The sequence below is a fragment of the Buceros rhinoceros genome, unplaced genomic scaffold, assembly GCF_000710305.1.
Source record: "Buceros rhinoceros silvestris isolate BGI_N320 unplaced genomic scaffold, ASM71030v1 scaffold7382, whole genome shotgun sequence".
Taxonomy (NCBI): Eukaryota; Metazoa; Chordata; class Aves; order Bucerotiformes; family Bucerotidae; genus Buceros; species Buceros rhinoceros.
Genome location: NW_010399395.1, coordinates 1 through 17,377, shown reverse-complemented (window position 1 = coordinate 17,377; position 17,377 = coordinate 1). Strand labels below are relative to the sequence as shown.

General features: G+C 42.3%; 1 protein-coding gene across 1 annotated transcript in view; it reads right to left on the bottom strand.

Annotated features, from left to right (window-relative positions):
- Positions 1-16,432, bottom strand: part of LOC104489291 (EH domain-binding protein 1-like) — a gene marked incomplete at both ends in the record, with an annotated part of 45,649 nt that extends 29,217 nt beyond the window's left edge. Inside the window, 6 exons of the mRNA XM_010131437.1 lie at positions 317-440; positions 3,123-3,229; positions 3,380-3,518; positions 6,238-6,365; positions 9,476-9,592; positions 16,288-16,432. Coding sequence (XP_010129739.1) covers positions 317-440; positions 3,123-3,229; positions 3,380-3,518; positions 6,238-6,365; positions 9,476-9,592; positions 16,288-16,432 — 760 coding nt within the window. The remainder of the gene's footprint in view (positions 1-316; positions 441-3,122; positions 3,230-3,379; positions 3,519-6,237; positions 6,366-9,475; positions 9,593-16,287) is intronic.
- Between the last annotated feature and the right edge of the window lie 945 nt (positions 16,433-17,377).

The window sequence follows — 17,377 nt, the reverse complement described above, 5'->3', positions numbered from 1 at the left end:
TTCTCCCCCCCCCCCCCCCCCCTTTTTTTTTAAGCAGTGGCATATCAATGAGGCACAGATGTGTATTCCAACTCTGCATGGATGAGCACACTGTTCAATAGTGCTGGCTCACACGGTATCAGGGCAAGTTATCACTTCCCATGAAGGCACTCTTATCACCAGGGCCCAGAGAGGTGGCTGCAAATCGCAGCCTTTTTATTTTCAAGGCAGTTTTGCTGAACATTCAGGCTTCAAAGATTCACACTTCCAAAACTCTATAAGAGTTTGTGAACGCTCAATTTGCCAAAACTGTTTACAGTGTAATTGGGCACCGTACCTGTGTCCATGAGATAGCGAAGGCGCTTCTCCACCAGCGCGGCACGGGTGTCAATTTGCTTTTGCTCATTCTCTAGTGCTGCCAATTCTCCTACAACATACTGACTGGTGTCTTTGAACCCTTTCTGTTAAAGAGAACAAACAAGAAGAAAAAACATCACTTGTAAGTTGCATTTTTCCTTTCCACAAACACTTAGTAAGGCACTTACCTAAACAACCAAATATCACGCTTGCTACCAAAAAGCTAACGCTTACATTTCCTAAACTTCACGATTTTGCCAAATGTCCTTATTTGTTTATTAAAACACCTTGGTTTTTCTTTCAGGAACATTTGATTTTGCGGGTTTTTTTACTACCTGGCTGGCTTTTTGAAATTCCTCTAATTTATTTCTAAGTACGTAAAAGCTGTGGTAACAAAGCATAAGGAAAGGAATGGTAATCCAAATAAAGCACTATTTAACAGGCTATTTCTCTTCCATTCAAGCCTTATTCAATTCTAAAATGCTGACTTGCGGGGCTAGAAGAACTAGCATGAGGGTCTCTAATGACAATCGAAAAGCGGGCTTTTGCAATTAAAACCATAGCCAAAACAACCTCCCTGGCTTATTTAGTTCCTCTGGGTCACCTGTAACGCCGAGACTCCCCAGCCCGGGCTATCGTACCTCTCTGGGCTTCTGTGACCACAGGCAATCGCCCTGCTCCACGGCAATCTGGAAAAATACCGCTAATTGCCGCAACTGTGATTCTTATCCTGAGAAGTGGTAACAAACGGCACTGGGCAGAGGCACGGGGACTACCCGGAGCTGTCCTGCCTCTGCACTGGCTCACGCCCAGCCGGGAAGCAGCCCTGGGATGCCAAGTTGATAAATCATTACCAAGAAAGGTGTGGAAACACTAATGAATCAAGTTTCCCTCTTGTACCCTGTAACTCCTCAGTGTTTCCCCACAGATGACGACACGCATCTCCAAATATCTCCAAAGTGGTCTGGCTGTCTCACTAGGAGCCCAAGAAGAGTCGTTTGGTACCTCCAAGTTACTCTCTCAAGCGGCTCAACAACTTTTCTGCAGAGTTTTGGCTGTACCGAGTTATTATGGGCTGTAAACAACATCGAAATGTCATTCCTGAAGCATGTTTTTCATATGTTGGGAAAAAGATATTACGCCTTCCAAGCAACTCCATTCACAACTTCCTCCTTCCTCCTACACCCAGAGCCTTGGAGAATGGTTTAAACTGGGAAACAAAAAACTGGCAAAATGATTTCACGTTTCATCTGCACTCTGTAAAGGATGCAATTACAATCACTGTCCTTTGGGAACAGAAAAAATACACAGGCTCTTTTCGTGAGGTTCACTTCCCTACTAGAGGCTAACTTGTCGCTGCATAAGGGTCTCAGGTACTTTCAACAAAAACGTTTTCAATTCTTCTTCTGTAAATGTCTCTGAAATCATTAATTCACCTTCACGTCCAGGCAACAGGTATGCTAATGACATCAGCATATGACTTCGAATAAAAACCTGTGCAAAGTGAAGGCCAATGGCGTGGCTGAGCTCCCAGGAGCAGTAACAAGTACAGAACTTGAAAATATGGGGCATCTGGGTTGAAGCGCACCATCAACTTGGTCCTTCCCTTCCTACAGAAGTGCCAACGGTCGCAGCTCTAACAGAAACCTCCTTTCTACCTGTTGTACAGCCAGAAAAACAACAACAAAACTCCATGGGAGCAGTCCCTAAAGAAAAAAAAAAAAAAATCAGTCTGGGGAGTCGAGGTGATGCGCAGCATCTTGCCTTTCATCAACTATAATTAATTGAAAATAGTACGAAAACTCCCCTAATGTCAGCACGTGTAATTGTTAACGATTGCTATTAGCAGATGAAAAGAAATGCTGTGTCAGGCTGAAATATCCCAAGAGTTCACGTGCATCGTCTTCACATACAATGTGAACTTACTGTGCCTGCCAGACCTTTTCAGCTCTGCTAAAGTACAACTGGGCCAAAAATAACGCCAGCTCGTAAAAAGTTTGATGTCTTGCTGTAGATGTGACAGCTGTACAAAATCGCTACGCAGCTCTAGATTGCTTTGGCAAAAATGGCACATGTGTTTAGACAAATTGTGGCGAGCAACAACCGACCACCATCAAAGGCTGTGTTGTGTTTTCAGACAAAAAAAAAATGCAGGTTAAAACTTGTTCTTCCTGCTTCTGTCCCGCAGCTGTCCATCAAAACCAGCTTTCTCCCTGCGGTCTATCAAATATTTCCCTCACAAATCAATTTTACACATGATCAGCCCATACCCCTACTGAGCTGAACCTCCCCGTTAATTAAGTGAAGAAATTACCATATATATTATATTAATGCAAACATCATTCAGCTAGTAATTCACGGCTGATCTGGATAATGGAAAGGTTGAACACCCATTAACCCAAGCCAACAAAATGGGTTGGCTGAGAAATTCTAGCAGGTCTCATGTGACTCTTCCCTCTAACTGCAGCTCTGCGGTATCTGCTATTGTAATAATTAAAATCCTCCCGGTAGATCAATACTGGAATCTCTTTATGGGAAGTGCCCTGATGGAAATGTCTCAAGGAAGCTGGGGCTGTGGAACTCTGAAAAATTCATTTTTTTTTATCTGACAATTATCACCACACTGCAGACTAATTCAACAGTGCACCCCTCTCACTCTGCTTTGAATGCACTGGAGATTGACATCTAAAAAAACCTAACATCTCATTTTAACAAATAAAGGCACTATTTCCACATACAGTTTGGAATTATCAGCAATCATGAAACCAGACAAAAAATTAATATACATTAAGCACTTCATCTTCTGATGGCTTCCTCTGAGTCTCAGTTATCGCAGCCTTCTCCTCATTTCCTCTCTTTGTATCTTCCTGTATTGATCTCTGCCTTTTCATCTCTTGAAAAAAGGGGAAAGACATGTAAAATTATTATAAAGCTTGATATTTATGTATTGAAATGTGGACTTACATTATCAGGTTTTCATATATTTATTGTTAAATATTATTAAATCACAAGATGGGAAAACAGGTTTTATATTTTCTCCTACCTGGTCTGCTCTCCACATACTGACTGAAAGACTGGAGCTGGGTTTTTCTGACGGTAGAGTCCTTGCTGAAGACAACGGGATTTCTAAACCGTTCTGCTGGTTTTTGTAATCGCTCAGCACGATGTTCCTCTGTTCCATTCTGCTAGGGGAAAAAAAGCAGACACAGAACAGTTTCTTTTGTTTACAAACGGGAGGACAGGAATTCGAAAGGTACGCTTCGGTGAGGGGACAGGACACCGCTTTTGCAACTCGGGCTGCAGTTTATATAGGATGAAAGTATCAGCTACCGAAAAAAAGAAGAGTGATTAACTTCTCCTTTTTTTTCTTGCTTAATGCCTGGTGGCACCGACTTGCTTTCTGCTGTGTGGGCACCCTCCCGCAGGACTCTCCACTTCCCTAACAGCCAGACCCATTAATTGTGACCGGCATTTGCCAGCCATGCCGATTTTAAATGAAAAATCACTCCTTTGCAACTTTGATTTGCCAAGCGCTGCGCATGCTGCTGCCAAGTAGCGGCGTCTCTACCCCTGAACACGATCTGTATCGCTTTAAAAGCGTGTTGCCTTTAGCCTCTCTCCCTGCCCGGTAAAGAAATCCGTCGTTTTCTGTAGTCCCACAGACTTGTATGACAAGAAGAACTAGTTTCTAATTTTATGCCCATTGAGATAAACCACTAATGCTGGATGAAGGCTAAAAGGTAGGATTATAATACTACCCCACGGAACTGCATTTCATCAGCTACAACTTTCCAAAGCCAGATTTGTAAGTAAGCCCTTTACAGCTAAGGAAACTACAATTATCTTTTCCAGGGCTTCCTATGTTAATACTGGTAACAAATTCAAATGATTCTATCGACATGAAATATCCCAGAAGACCGAACCACTGCAGTGTGTGGAAACTGCAGATACCGAGGTGCTGTGTACCAAACAAATATTTCATTTTATACCTAATCTTTTATTATTTTTATTAAGTGTTTTGAAAGTAAATAGGGAAAGGCTAAGATGCATGACTAATAGCTAAGCCTGCTGAATGCTGAAACTGGTTATCAAAAGCTACCAAGACTTTGCCCTTCCTCTGCATTGAGACAATCGGTAATGAGGGAGTTCTCCAATGGCCTATTCTCTAGCCTCAAGGAGGCCGGGGATACACAATCCCCAAGGGAAGGTAACAGTTTATCCTTTTCCACAAACACAGAATGCCTCATTTAGAAACGTGTAAACTGCATTTTATTAAAAAACAAATCCACCTCAATGCCAAGAGCTCCAGGAGAACAGATGGACACCATATATTCCTTATAATGCCGCTTTCCAACTCCTCCTTAGAAAGACGCACGCCGAGATAAACTGTTAAGTTGCGCCTTTTGTGGGTGTACCTTAGAAAAAAGAATCAGCTCCTTCACAGAAGCTTTTTATAAAGACAAATACCATTTCCGTCAGGTTACGTGATACCAAATTACCCTAAGGGGTGGCCTGCGTGTCATTTGTCGAATTAAGCTTAAAAAAGTATTGCTCGTACCCCCTGGATGACTTTTCGGCTGCACTAATCGGGTGGTTATGATTCCAGTTAAATAAAAGGTGGCTTCCTGTTATTAACACAATAACCGTCTGACAGCCTAAACCAGAGTCTTTACCAAAATAAACAAACATGACTAATTTTTTAGGCCTGGCAACATGCTAAAATATCAGTGTGATTAGCCAGTAAATCCCATTTTAAGAAACCTTTTTATGACTGGGGACTTCTGCCACTTTACAAATGTATTCCTCTAAGCCCACTAATTCAGTTAGCCTTTTCAATCCATTGTATTATTCTTGGGCCAGCTTCATTTTGCATTAAATCCACTGCAGAAAGCTAAATTGAACGCAAAAATCAGACTTGATCCAGGCTTCCTTTTGTTCAAAGATAGAGACCGAAAGTCCTCTGCTGCTGCCACACACTTTCATCACCAATTTATAGGAACCGACAGTGTAAGGCAAAAGCAATGAAAGTCATTGTTTTGGGACTTCAAAGCATCTCTGTATCTGGGGAAGGAAATCCTTTCAGTCAGCAGTGCTTTCCCCCCGACTGCAGGTGGGTGAAAAGTTATACCCAACTGGAAGTGCCCCAGAGCCATAAGGATATTAATGACATACAAGGACTATTTAAAAAAAAATAGTAAGAACAGAAGGGGTCTAATTAAGAAAATGAAATGGAAAATTGATTGGTGCGCGCTTTATGCTGAAGTGGTGAATGTTAAGAGGAGGCAACACGACTGTGCATGCTGCACACTCGTGGCTATTTTTCTCAGAAGCGCTCGTTGTCAAGCACCCAAGTATGTATGCCTTTAAAGTGTGCCACGGCTTAATTTTAACGAAGCAAAAAACAGAGGGTCAGGCTTGGGAGAGAAGCGAACCACTAAGACGCCAATCCTACTCCTGTTGAAGTCAGGGTGAGCCACGCTGCTGACGGCGGCAGCAGCAGGATGGAGCCCCTGCTGCATTTCTGATTTAAGAGACAACCTAAGCAGTCAGAACCGAGAAGTGCTTGTCTCAGTGCTAGTGTTACACCAATGACAAGTATCAAGAACAAAAAAAAAAAAAAAAAAAAAGGAAAACGTGTTGACTAATCAACAGAAAAACCCTACCAATGACAAGTATAAAGAACAAAAAAAAAAAAAAAAAAAAAAAAAAAAGGAAAACGTGTTGACTAATCAACAGGAAAAACCTCAGCACATTGCAAACTATGCAGCTGCACTGCCCATGAAGATCTCCTGTGTTCCTTACTGTGAAGGATTTGATAAGAAATAATTTTCCTCCTCACAAAGTACAAACCCCGAATCAGAACACACAGGTAGTGAGACAAAAGCATTAATCAAAACTTACCTTAATGTCTTGCTCTGAGCTATCGGTTACAGCTTTCTGAGCGGCACTGGAGAGTGAATTTGCCACCTGTGGCTGAGCTTCTAGGAGCTTCTTCAGCTTCAAATCCACCAACTTACTGTTTTGTTCTGCTAAATATGCAAATACCACATACAACAGAGTGAGATGCATTTAAATGCAGAGTCGCTACAACAATGTCACAATTTAAAAGGTGGATTTCATTCACTTTGCTACCCTTTCAAACTAAAAAAGTAACAACAAGAAAGAATTTTTTTTTTTGGCGATTCAGATTGGTGTAGATTTGTGTAACGTACATAGATAGTGCCCAAGTTCTCTCAAAAAATGTACGTAGCACTCAGCAGAACAAGTAAAGACAGCAGATGAAAAAAGCACAGCAAGCAGACAATGTTTACTTTAAGTTACTCCCACCCTGTACATACCTACACTTTGGTATAAAAACACACTTAAAGAGGCATTCATTTTAAGCTGACATACAACAATTTATCATGTACTCTAAGCACTGCTAACCCCGTGAGTTTATGAACTACTAATTCATCCTAAGGCTCTTTGGCACAGCTTCTCAACGTCAAAATTTCAGTATCCAAACAGACAGCTTTCTCGTAATATTTGACTACGATTTATAGAATACGTTGAAGCTGTGAGAGTTGTAAAATGCTTCATAACTGCATCAAAGGGACAGAGTCAAAGTCTGTTGAAGCCCCCAAATTTTTTCATCAGTTTTAGCAATTTGGATCAGAGCCCAAAGAAACAAGAGTTGAGGATTTTACCTCCCAATAATGCTCATTCTGTACGCGACCGTTGACTACGTGAATTTGTAACACACCTACGCACACAGTTACCTACACACACACACACAACAGGAGAAAGGTGTTAACAATGAACTGCAGCGCAGATCTGGGGAGCTAGGCGAGGGTAGGAAAGCTGCCTGCAGAAGCCCCCAGACATACTCTCCATGCAGCACCACGTGAGAAATTGCCCCTGAAATGGAGCAAATGCAGATCCCCTGCGTTTATCATGCACGTACATCTGGCCCTTGGGTCAAACGCAGATAAAACAGCGGTTGCTGTGTTCTTCTGTAGGCACAGCCCAGGTTTTTCACTGCGGGCTGGTAACTTTTGCTGGTGTGGGAAGCGGAGCCATGACTGTTTTGCCACAGAGCTCCTTGCAAGGTCTGTAGAGCTCCAATTCCTACTAGCCAAAATAGTTGTGGCATGCCGGCAAGCAAACGCTGCCTGCCTCCAGCAGCAGCAGCCTAAGCTGGGTTACGACGAGGGGCAGTTTCCCTTTCCTCTGACACGCCCAGTCAGGGTGTCCTTAATTAAGGCTCACATGTAAGTACATGCACATTTTCGTGGGTTTATATATAAGCATCATGTAATAATTACATGAGGTTCACATTTTACCAGATACATTCACAGCAGCGTTATGGCAGCAGCATATTGACAAATATGGAGATGCAGTATTTAAAAACAACAACCGGCAGTAAAAATGAAAAAATAAAGCTTTTTTTTCTTTGGAGACTGGAGGGACTAAGATTCAGCAGGGGACAAATTAACTGAGATGGTCGATAATGATCCCAAATGTGACATGTCCCTTACAGTTTTGTATTTAGGTGTTCCCAAGGGACTGAGTTTTCACTAGAACCTGCTACGAATTTAGAGTCCCACCAAAGTCTGCATACGGTGATTTCTGTCACAGAATCAGACTGTATCATTGCCCATCCTATTCCTTACTCACGTCTCTGGCAACTGGGCAGACTGAGCTGCAAAATGATGTCCCAAGTTTTTTGCAGAGTGTCTTCCCATGGCGAGGGTGAAACCTTGGGTAGTGGGTCTTACCCCTGAGAAGGCATCTCTCAAGAAAAAAGGCCCACAGAAATAAACGTTGGTAGAGTCACTGGGGCTACGTGACAGGAATGTCCATTTACTGATTTTCTATGTCTCCTAAAATCAACAGGATTCTGCTCGAAATCAACTTAATTCAAATGCTGGAAACGCTGAATATATTTTGTTATGTGTTTGGAAATCCTCAAATAAAATATAAAGAATATGACTCAAATCTTTTGCACTCAAAAAACTGCTATATAGACATAACTGATGGCTTAATATACAGAGACCAAACACACCACGAAGCGTTTTGATTTAATATATTATGGGCTACACGCTTCAGTCCAGTTGGCATGGGCAGAACCAAGTCAAGAGGATGCTGTAAGCAGTTCTCCCTTGTACTGCCTTTTCCCCTGCTGCTGTCCCGTGCTGGCTGCACTTCCCTGGACTCGAGCTAACTTGTGGGGAGCAGAACCGCCCTGGCAGAGGAGCACACCGCACCGCAAAGAGGCCCTCAGCACTCGCCAGGGCTGCTTGTCACCGGTGTACTTGTACAGAGAACAAACTGCTCGGCACTCTCTGCAAGCAGAGGAGCCCCTTACGGATGGGCAATGACCTTTCCATCTTTGAAGATCCAGCGCCTTTTTAAACAAGCATCTCCCTTCGAAGATCCCAACATATTTATCATCTGTGGAGGAACCTGAACTCTACTTTTGCTTAATTACAGCTTTTGAAAGGGGAAATACCACTTCGATAATTTATTATTACTTGACCAGCACGTGTTAAAATTACACAAGCATCTCTAAAAGAATATGAATGCTTTTAAAATGCAATATTAAAAACTATCGCTCCAACTTTGTAAAGTAAATACGACTAATTCTGTTCAAATTTACACCCCACTGGAGCAACAAGACATAAATACGTGAACTGGTCTTCAGGAAGGAACGAGGGGGATACCGAGCCTGCTTGGAAACACAGAAACATGTTTGCTCTTGCTCACTCAGCAGGTGGACCAGGATGTCACTGCAGAGAGCGGCAGCTCTACTCACCGGTGGGATTGCTCACTTCTCTGCCTGCCTTCCTCTGCTGGGACAATCCAGGTGGGGTGATTTCAGGTAGCCCTGCTTTATAAATCTGGCCTGAGGTCTCCTTCCCCATCAAATGGCCAGAGACACGTAAATCTGCTTTCGTTGGAAATAATGATTTTGTTGCTGATTTTAAATTTCAACTAAACATCAATGCAGAATGTTAAAAAAGAAAAATCATTAGGTTTAAAAGACCTGAAAAGGCACAAAGGAGTAAAGCTATGACAGAGCAAGGCAGCACATCAGTACTTGTATGATGACGGAGTGTTAGTCATGCAAAATACACAAAATAGCCATTATTTAAATTACCCGTTGAATCAAGGTCATTTTCTAGGTTAGTAAGCTCATCTCCGCCTCCAGTAACAGAGCATTCAGGAACCTCCTCGTTAGTATCTATCTCAATATTATCATCATCCTCATCCTCATCTGTAGGAACATACAGCATTAAGGTTAGTATTTTCCTACGTACATGCACCACATCACTGAAAACAAATGAATGCTTTAGAGAAGAAGATGAGTTATGATCAAAATGCAAATCATTAGGTACATCTGGAAGGAGATTTCACTCTGTCCACTCACGGATTTATCTTTAAACTGATGCAATTCAATAGATACACAGGGCGTTCTGCTGGAAACTCCTGCTACAATAGAGGTAGAATCTGGTCTTAGCAGCGGCTGTTCTCTGTGCTGAGTCTCTGCCTAACTCTGAAAAGCACACGTGCTTTTCCTTGTAACTCGAGTGAAAATAATTCCTGCGCAGCTCCCAGTTCTCGATAATGCAGAATGGCTGCTTTGGGTGGGCCTGGCCAGAAAGACCTGGGAGCTGAAGTCTCTTGAGAAAGGCAGCAGCTCCAGGTACCAAGTTCCCAGCTCAGTGACACGTGCTGCTCCTTACTTTGCACAGTATCTCCCAGGCCAGTGATCACTGTGCCTTGCTTGGGTGTTAGAGGCTCCTACCACTTCTGACACGAAGAGGAAAACTATCACCTGGAACACCACGCTTAGCAAGCGCTGACCTTAGGTGTAGCAAGAGCACACTCACAGATTGCTGCCTTACCGCACCGCTTTGAATCAGCATTGTCTGTCAGCTACATACATTTTAAATAAAATAATAATTGTAATTATACTTCATTTTTTTTAATGGAATCTTTCTGCCGAGTTTCTCAGAGCAGCTTATGAATATCACTTGTAAACGAGCCCCATAATGTTTTATGAAGTAGGTGATTATTATAATTACAATTATGATGTAGGTAAATTATGGCACAGAAGGAGTAAGTAACCTGAGGAAGATCTAATAGCAAGTGCTGAATTATGAAGCAGATCCCAGAAAAAAAAAATCCTGACTCACATTTTCAATACAAATATATAATTAAATTATAGTCCATAAAAGCTAGATTAGTACTTTCAAAGCATGTAGCTGCATTGTATTTACTCACTTTCAAGTCTCGTATCAAATGCTATCTACACTTGTTCAGACTTATACAAACATTTTTCTCCTCTGTATGCATGCATGTGTGTAAAAATGACAAAAAAAGAGAAGGCCGGAGTGTGTCTGGAGAAAGAAGACACGCATAGTAACTAAAGGAACTTTAAACCACCACACAATAGAAAAAATACTAATTAAATTAGAATTTCAGGACATTGGTACCTTCAAACACCACATAAACAAAAAGGATCCTAAACATAGTACCGAGATGCCATAATCCCGAATACCAGAAGTTTGGGGAAGTTTGGACCGGGATTGGTTCCGATTACTCATCACTTGTCTTTGAAATCCGCTAAATCTCATCCCCAGCCCAAAGTCTGCACTTCAGGCCCATGCTGAAGGTCACACAGCTGTCTCTTTGCTTTACCTCTTTCTCTCCACAGCCCCTATAGTTCCCATCTTAGAAGCCTGTTGATGTTTGCTACTCTTTTCTAACCAGCTGCTCCCTCAACTGATTTGTAATTAATCAACATCTTTCGCAGACCTCTGCCGATTCAAGGTAAGGCTCTTGCTGGAACAGACAGGAGCAAAGAAGCCTCCACTTCAGTGTCTTATTCAACATCTGTTACGTGTGTGACGATGGAGCAGAGCAGCAGTTGGTGAAGCAGGACCCCTCTGTTCCAGCTGCCCACCATGACCTCCCTGGGCTCCTCTCCACTGATTCTTAATGGTGGAAGAGTCAGCTTTCTCCCAAACTGCCCCAGCTTGAGCCAGAAGGATGCAGAACACCACCTCTCCCCAGCCAGACCAGGATGCGTGACCAGACCAGACCTGACAGATGATGCTTCAGGTGTACAGCTGAGTGGATGGAAACACTCAGGACTCTCTGTGACATCCTTCCTGTTCCCACTCAAATTCACACAGATGGTTCTGTGATCTGGACTCTAGTTATCCCAGGTAGCGCAGAGGTCGGTGAACAAAGTAGAAAGGCACAGCGTGACCATCATGAAGTGAAGAAAGGCAAGAGGTAAAACTTGGAAGAGAAAGAAAGAGGGACACCACTGTGGCAGAAGGAAACCAAATCCACCTCAAGCCTAGAGGCAGGTGATGACTTTCCAAAGTTCCCAAAGAAGTCAGCTCGCGAGGTCAGCTCATAACCACCAGTGATCCCGCAGGATGCTGGACATGTCAGAAGAATCTAAACAACATGACAGGGTTTAAGCCTGCTGGATACGAAGGGAATGCTTATGTTAGATTATTTGATTTTCTTTAATTTAATATAGCGAGATGAGATCAGAGGCACTGTCTTTGACACCACCATTTTAGGGAACAGAAGAGATGGAAGTGTCAGAGGTACCAGTTCCCAGTGTCAGACAATGACCTGACCTAGTATTTAATTTAAAGTTGGCAGGCTTTGACTGGATATGATTAGGACATTCACACTTTATTTACAAAAAAAAAAAAGAAATCAATTAAAAGCATTCATAGTAATATCAGAAATTTTCAAATATCTTTCGAAATCTAGATATTCCTTGTTCTAAACTACTCTAGTGTTTTTATGTTGGGTTTTTTTTCCAATCCAATGTTCTTCCAGTGTACTAAAAAGGGAGACATGTTTAGGGAGATGTTACAAGATTTTGCAATTATAAATGATAAAAGGAACAACATGATGAAGAGATTACAGATATCTTGTATGAAAAGAACAAATTACTAGTGTGAAAAACTTAAAGCACTTGCTCTAGAACTAGGGCACGTACTTAGAAGAGTACTAAAGAACTGCTTTCTTGAAAAGTATGTAAATGTGGATCCTAGAAATACAGCCAATCTTTACCACGTCATGAAGAGGCAAGTAACATTGAAGACGAAGCATTAAATCAACAACTGAACAGCACTGACCATTATCTACGCAGCACGGCCTTCAGTCTGAACCGAAGACAGCAAAATAAGATTCTTCTGGAACCAAATGGAAGTGCCAGAATATTGGTGGAAAAAAGATCCAGAGGCATTTTATAGCTCATACGTCTTACTATTCAGACTAAGATCAGGCTTAATGTCTGGTTAAACCAATATTCTCTTGACTCGGTTTAAGCTTGTCCGCATGTGAAGGAGTTGCAGCATCACTTTCTATTCGAAATTCAAAAGGAACAATTTTCCCAGAGAGGTGAAAGCTCTGACAGCGACAGGATCGCATTAGTGGAAGCGGCACAGGTAAGCTGCCACTGGAAAAAGCTGCGTGAAACGTGTTTGCTGTTTAGGGAAGGTGCTTCCAGGATAGTCTCTGAGAAATCCTTCAAGCTTGTGGCTATTCGGATATTAGGTTGTTTACTTTCAGTTACAGAGTTCACTTTAAGGCTACAGGATATGACAGGAGCATCTGAACAGTCATAAAGGACACAAAGGCAGGCAACAGAAGCAATGCGGAGCTGAAATACTGGTTCGGCGTGCAAGAAATCAGATGTCAAGACAAGCAAGTACAACGGTAGCTGCCAACAGATACAAATACTGCCTGTTAAAAATGTCAAATCGAGGACTTCACACTGTTTTATGAGTGGGAGACTAAGCACCAGGAGTAAGCCTGAGCTACCACGTACGTTCCCTCCAAATCATTGTCTCAGAATTAAAATCTGTAACGTACCCTGAAAAGCTGAAGCATACGAGTGCAGTGCAATGCCAGCTGGCACCTCTCTTTGGAAAGTTTTTTAACGGCATTATACCTTTGTAATTAATTTCAAAATTTCTGAAAACTTTTTGTCTTACAGTACATTTGGATGCTGCTTCTCCCGTGTTTTTCTCTCCCCGCTCCTCTAACATCTCTTTCCTCTGCCGTTCGTGTGCTCCTTCTCTTCTCCCCTCACAGTTTTGCCCATTTTTGGCACTTTTTTCACACTGTGCTTCCCTTATCCCCTCTCCTCTCCATTATTCTCTCTCTCTGCTGCCCACTCACCACCTCCAGATCCAAGCCGCAGCCTGACAAAGATGCTGTCTCAAATAAAGGATGGAGATGTGCTAGAGAGTAAAGAAAATACACCACCCAAATCCCAGAAAAGTAGGCGGGTGTCCCACTGCATGGGAACACTACCTAGATAAGATGTCAATTCCTTTGCCCCACTGCTGCTGGGAAAAAGGAAGATATTTGGATTCCTATCTCGGTACCGTCCCCGGACCCATCTCAAGGCATCGGCTTATCAGCCTGAAGCTAATAGGACATCTAATAAATTTGAAGCTGCCATCCCAAACCCTCTGGCGGTTGGCAGGAAGAAGTATTTTCTGTCTCACGTGCCAAATAACGTATGAAAAAGACTGGCTTTTGTAGCGAAGGATGCTGCTTATCCAGGAAAGTTATAATGCGCCAGAGGCATTTGAGTTTTTCAGACCATGATTAAATACAGCCTTTTTACCAGAGAACGTAGCACCAGTGCCAAAGCATGAAACTCTTCATGAGCATATAGAAACACAGAGAGGTCACGTTTTCACCTACAGTAGTGATCCAGAAGCTAGGCTTTAAACAATCCAAAATCCTCAAGCTGAAGTGTCACTTTTTCTGCAATAACTGAACTGAGAGAGAGGAAAATGATGTGGTAGGTTCCTTTTTTGTAAATTAAAATGTAGCAATCAACGCAGAAGGCAACATTAATGAAGCCTAATGGACAAGAGAGCTTGGAAGACATAAGATACCGCTATGAGCTCGTCTTTATAGGACTGCACACAGAAAAAAGCCTGCCACGTGTGAATGGAGACCAGGGCAATGCTCAGAATCCAGCTGCAATAAGGAGACCCCACATTAGATCCTAAATTTTTGCGTAAATCAAAAACCCAAAGAAGACTAAACCCAGAAACAATTATAATTTGTTTTATAAGGTGTTGGTGACATTTCACACAACTCCTCCGTTTCATGAAAGTGAATTTCATGAGTGGAGATCTAGTGTGATACCTGACGCCTCCAGCGGCACGGAAGATGTGCCACAAGGAAAGTGTTTTGAGAACGAATAAGCAGAGGAAAGTGCTATAAAATGCACTTTGAGGCAAAAAGAGCGAAGCGGAATAAAGGGAGACCGAGAATGAAAACTGGAAGTCCAAGAGAAGTTCAGATAACCTGGCCAAACTACTGTACCAACAAACAAAAATCAAGGCAGGGAACAGAAACCAAGGAGAGAACTCAAAGCACAAACAGAAGTAGAAAGCAATGAAACTGTTTTACTGGATAAAAGCGAGCAGGGATAGTAGGGATAACTTTATAAACAAGACGTCCTTTAATAACACAGAAACTCTGAATCCGTATGCAACCTATAAAGAAAAACACATTATTTAAAAAAAAAATATATATATATCTCCACAGTGCCCTGTTACCTCTGAGACTGTTTGAAAACTGAACAAAGAGCAGAAAGCGCAATGGCAAAATTCAGAGGAATATATGAACGGGGAAGGCGACATCCCAGAAAGCGGCATCCTGGGATATTTCGCAACACCACCAGTGAGTCACTGTGACAGAACAGGGCAACTCCCCCTCCAGCTGAGCACTCATACCCCAAAAGTACACCTCAGTTGGAGGGGAGAGACGGCAGGAACAGCTATGCATAGGCACGATAAAACAGTGAGAAGGAAGTAATTAAACAGAATGAGGTGTCTCAAATTGTTCAGCGGGATGAAGAACAGCACAGTCTACTTCATGTACACGTGAGGTGCCACTTGGCTCAGCCTGTCTGTCCCTCCCGACAAGGATGTGATTGCCCTATTTATCACGAAAGGGAATTACATTGGCGTGCTTGGTTTACTGGGCAAAGAGAGGAAAACGGAAGGCCGGACGCGAAACGAGATGTACGGCTAACGGCTTTTCTCTTTGGTGTTCAATGGAACAGAAGTGTAGGGTTTCGGGTACAGTAAGACTATACGTAAAGTATACACGCATGTAAAATACACGTAGCGGAAAGGATAAATATATTGTTGTTGAGTCTTCCTGCACTCTGAACGCAAAGCTGGATTTTCCAGACACCGTGGTTTACACGTTGGTGTAAGAAACACCATTTCCCCTTGGAAGATGTAGAAAGCACTAAACGAGCAAGAAGCCTGTAGTGAAGCGCGTGCTCAGCACCAGTTTGAGTGACACTACATTACTCCAGCTCGTAGCATTGGCAGGTATATGAATTTTAATGACATTTCAAAGTCAGTTTAATAACATTTTAGCAATATTACAACTCAAAACCTGTAAAGGCAAGTGGTATGTCACAAGACTGCCATTTAAAATCAAAAGGTTGTTGCCTCATATGGACCGCCTTCAAAATTCTCTCCCCGAGCAGTTTTTGGAACACATTTAATACAAAATAAAGTTCCTTGCGTTATTTCTGATGTTGTTTCCTCCCCAGATAATGCCCATGCTCCTATACAAAAATACACATTGAAGAGATTTTAACCAACAACCATAAAATTTCAAAACCTGTGGGTAATGACAAACCCGTAAATAACGGGCCAACACGAGCTACTTGTTCACACGACATTTTCGAATGACGTATGTGCTTTTCTTTTCATTGTTGAAAATTAAGTGAGACAATGCTGATTTAGGAAAGATGTCTATGGCCAGGTCTTTAGATATTTGCACCTGATGAACAACAGCGTTTTGAAGTGTGAATAAAGTGATACCCAAAAAGGTCTCTGGTTCCTAGGTTGCCATAGGAATAAGATACAAGGTTCCTCAGCTCACCTCCAGATGCCTTTGACCTTTCTTTCAACTTTTCTGCAGCCATTTCACCGTAGCTGGGAAGTTCTGACATCTTCACTCCAGACCGAGCTTCTGCTATTAGCTGACGAGCTCTCTCTCTCAGCTGCCGACGCCGCTCTTCATCTTGCTGCTAAGATATATTGAACAGTTGCCAACTCAGTAATTGACAGAAATGCAATTTCATTCCCAATCTGATCATCATGATAGTAACTGGTTTACAGCATGGTGCTTGGCCCACATTATAAATAGGATGCTCGATATCACTTGGGTGTCACACCACAATTTTTAAAGACATCCATGGATCAGATTATTTTTCGAGCATTCCCCAAATTATCAATGCATTAGGAACCTAATTACTTGCAATTTAAAGCATCTATAAATTATGTTCTATAAAAATATCTTGTTGGAAATTCTCAAACACTCTCGCCTCAAAGAAATACCTACAGAAAGTTTTACTGTGGGTATAAAAATGGTTTTACTAAATTTAATTACTTGTTTGAGTAATATTCTCTCATAGAACTGAAATGAGAAGGCAGATGTTTTTCTCGGTTACTCCAATCACCTAGTTAGCTTAAAGTGTAAAGCGCCATCGAACCTGAGGCACGAAAAGGATTCTAATCCTTCGACTTCAACAGTGACATCTTTTTTTTTTTTTAAACCCCAAACTAATGGAAATTAATGACAGACCAGAGCAAGAGAGACTTTGCATCGCTATAAACCATTCTACTAGTGGGGCTTTGGTCAGTTATTAAAGACATCACACTGGAACCCTCTCAGACAGTGCTATCCCACTAAAGCTCATAACCACCTCACAAGCACAGTAATACTTCAGTTTCATAAATGAGCAAAGCTCTGCAGCACGAAATTTTGGAAAAGACTAACCCGCCACGCCGGGGACAAAAAAAAAGTAGAAGAATCCATTAACCGGTAAGGGCAGCAGTGTGAAGGTGAAAGCTGAACCCCCGACGGACGCCGGGGCTGTCTCCCTCTCCCCTCGCTGTCAGAAACGCTCGCAAGCGCCGCAAAGTCCGCGACTGCCCTAAGCCCGAGCTGCGGCCCCGGCCCCGGCCGG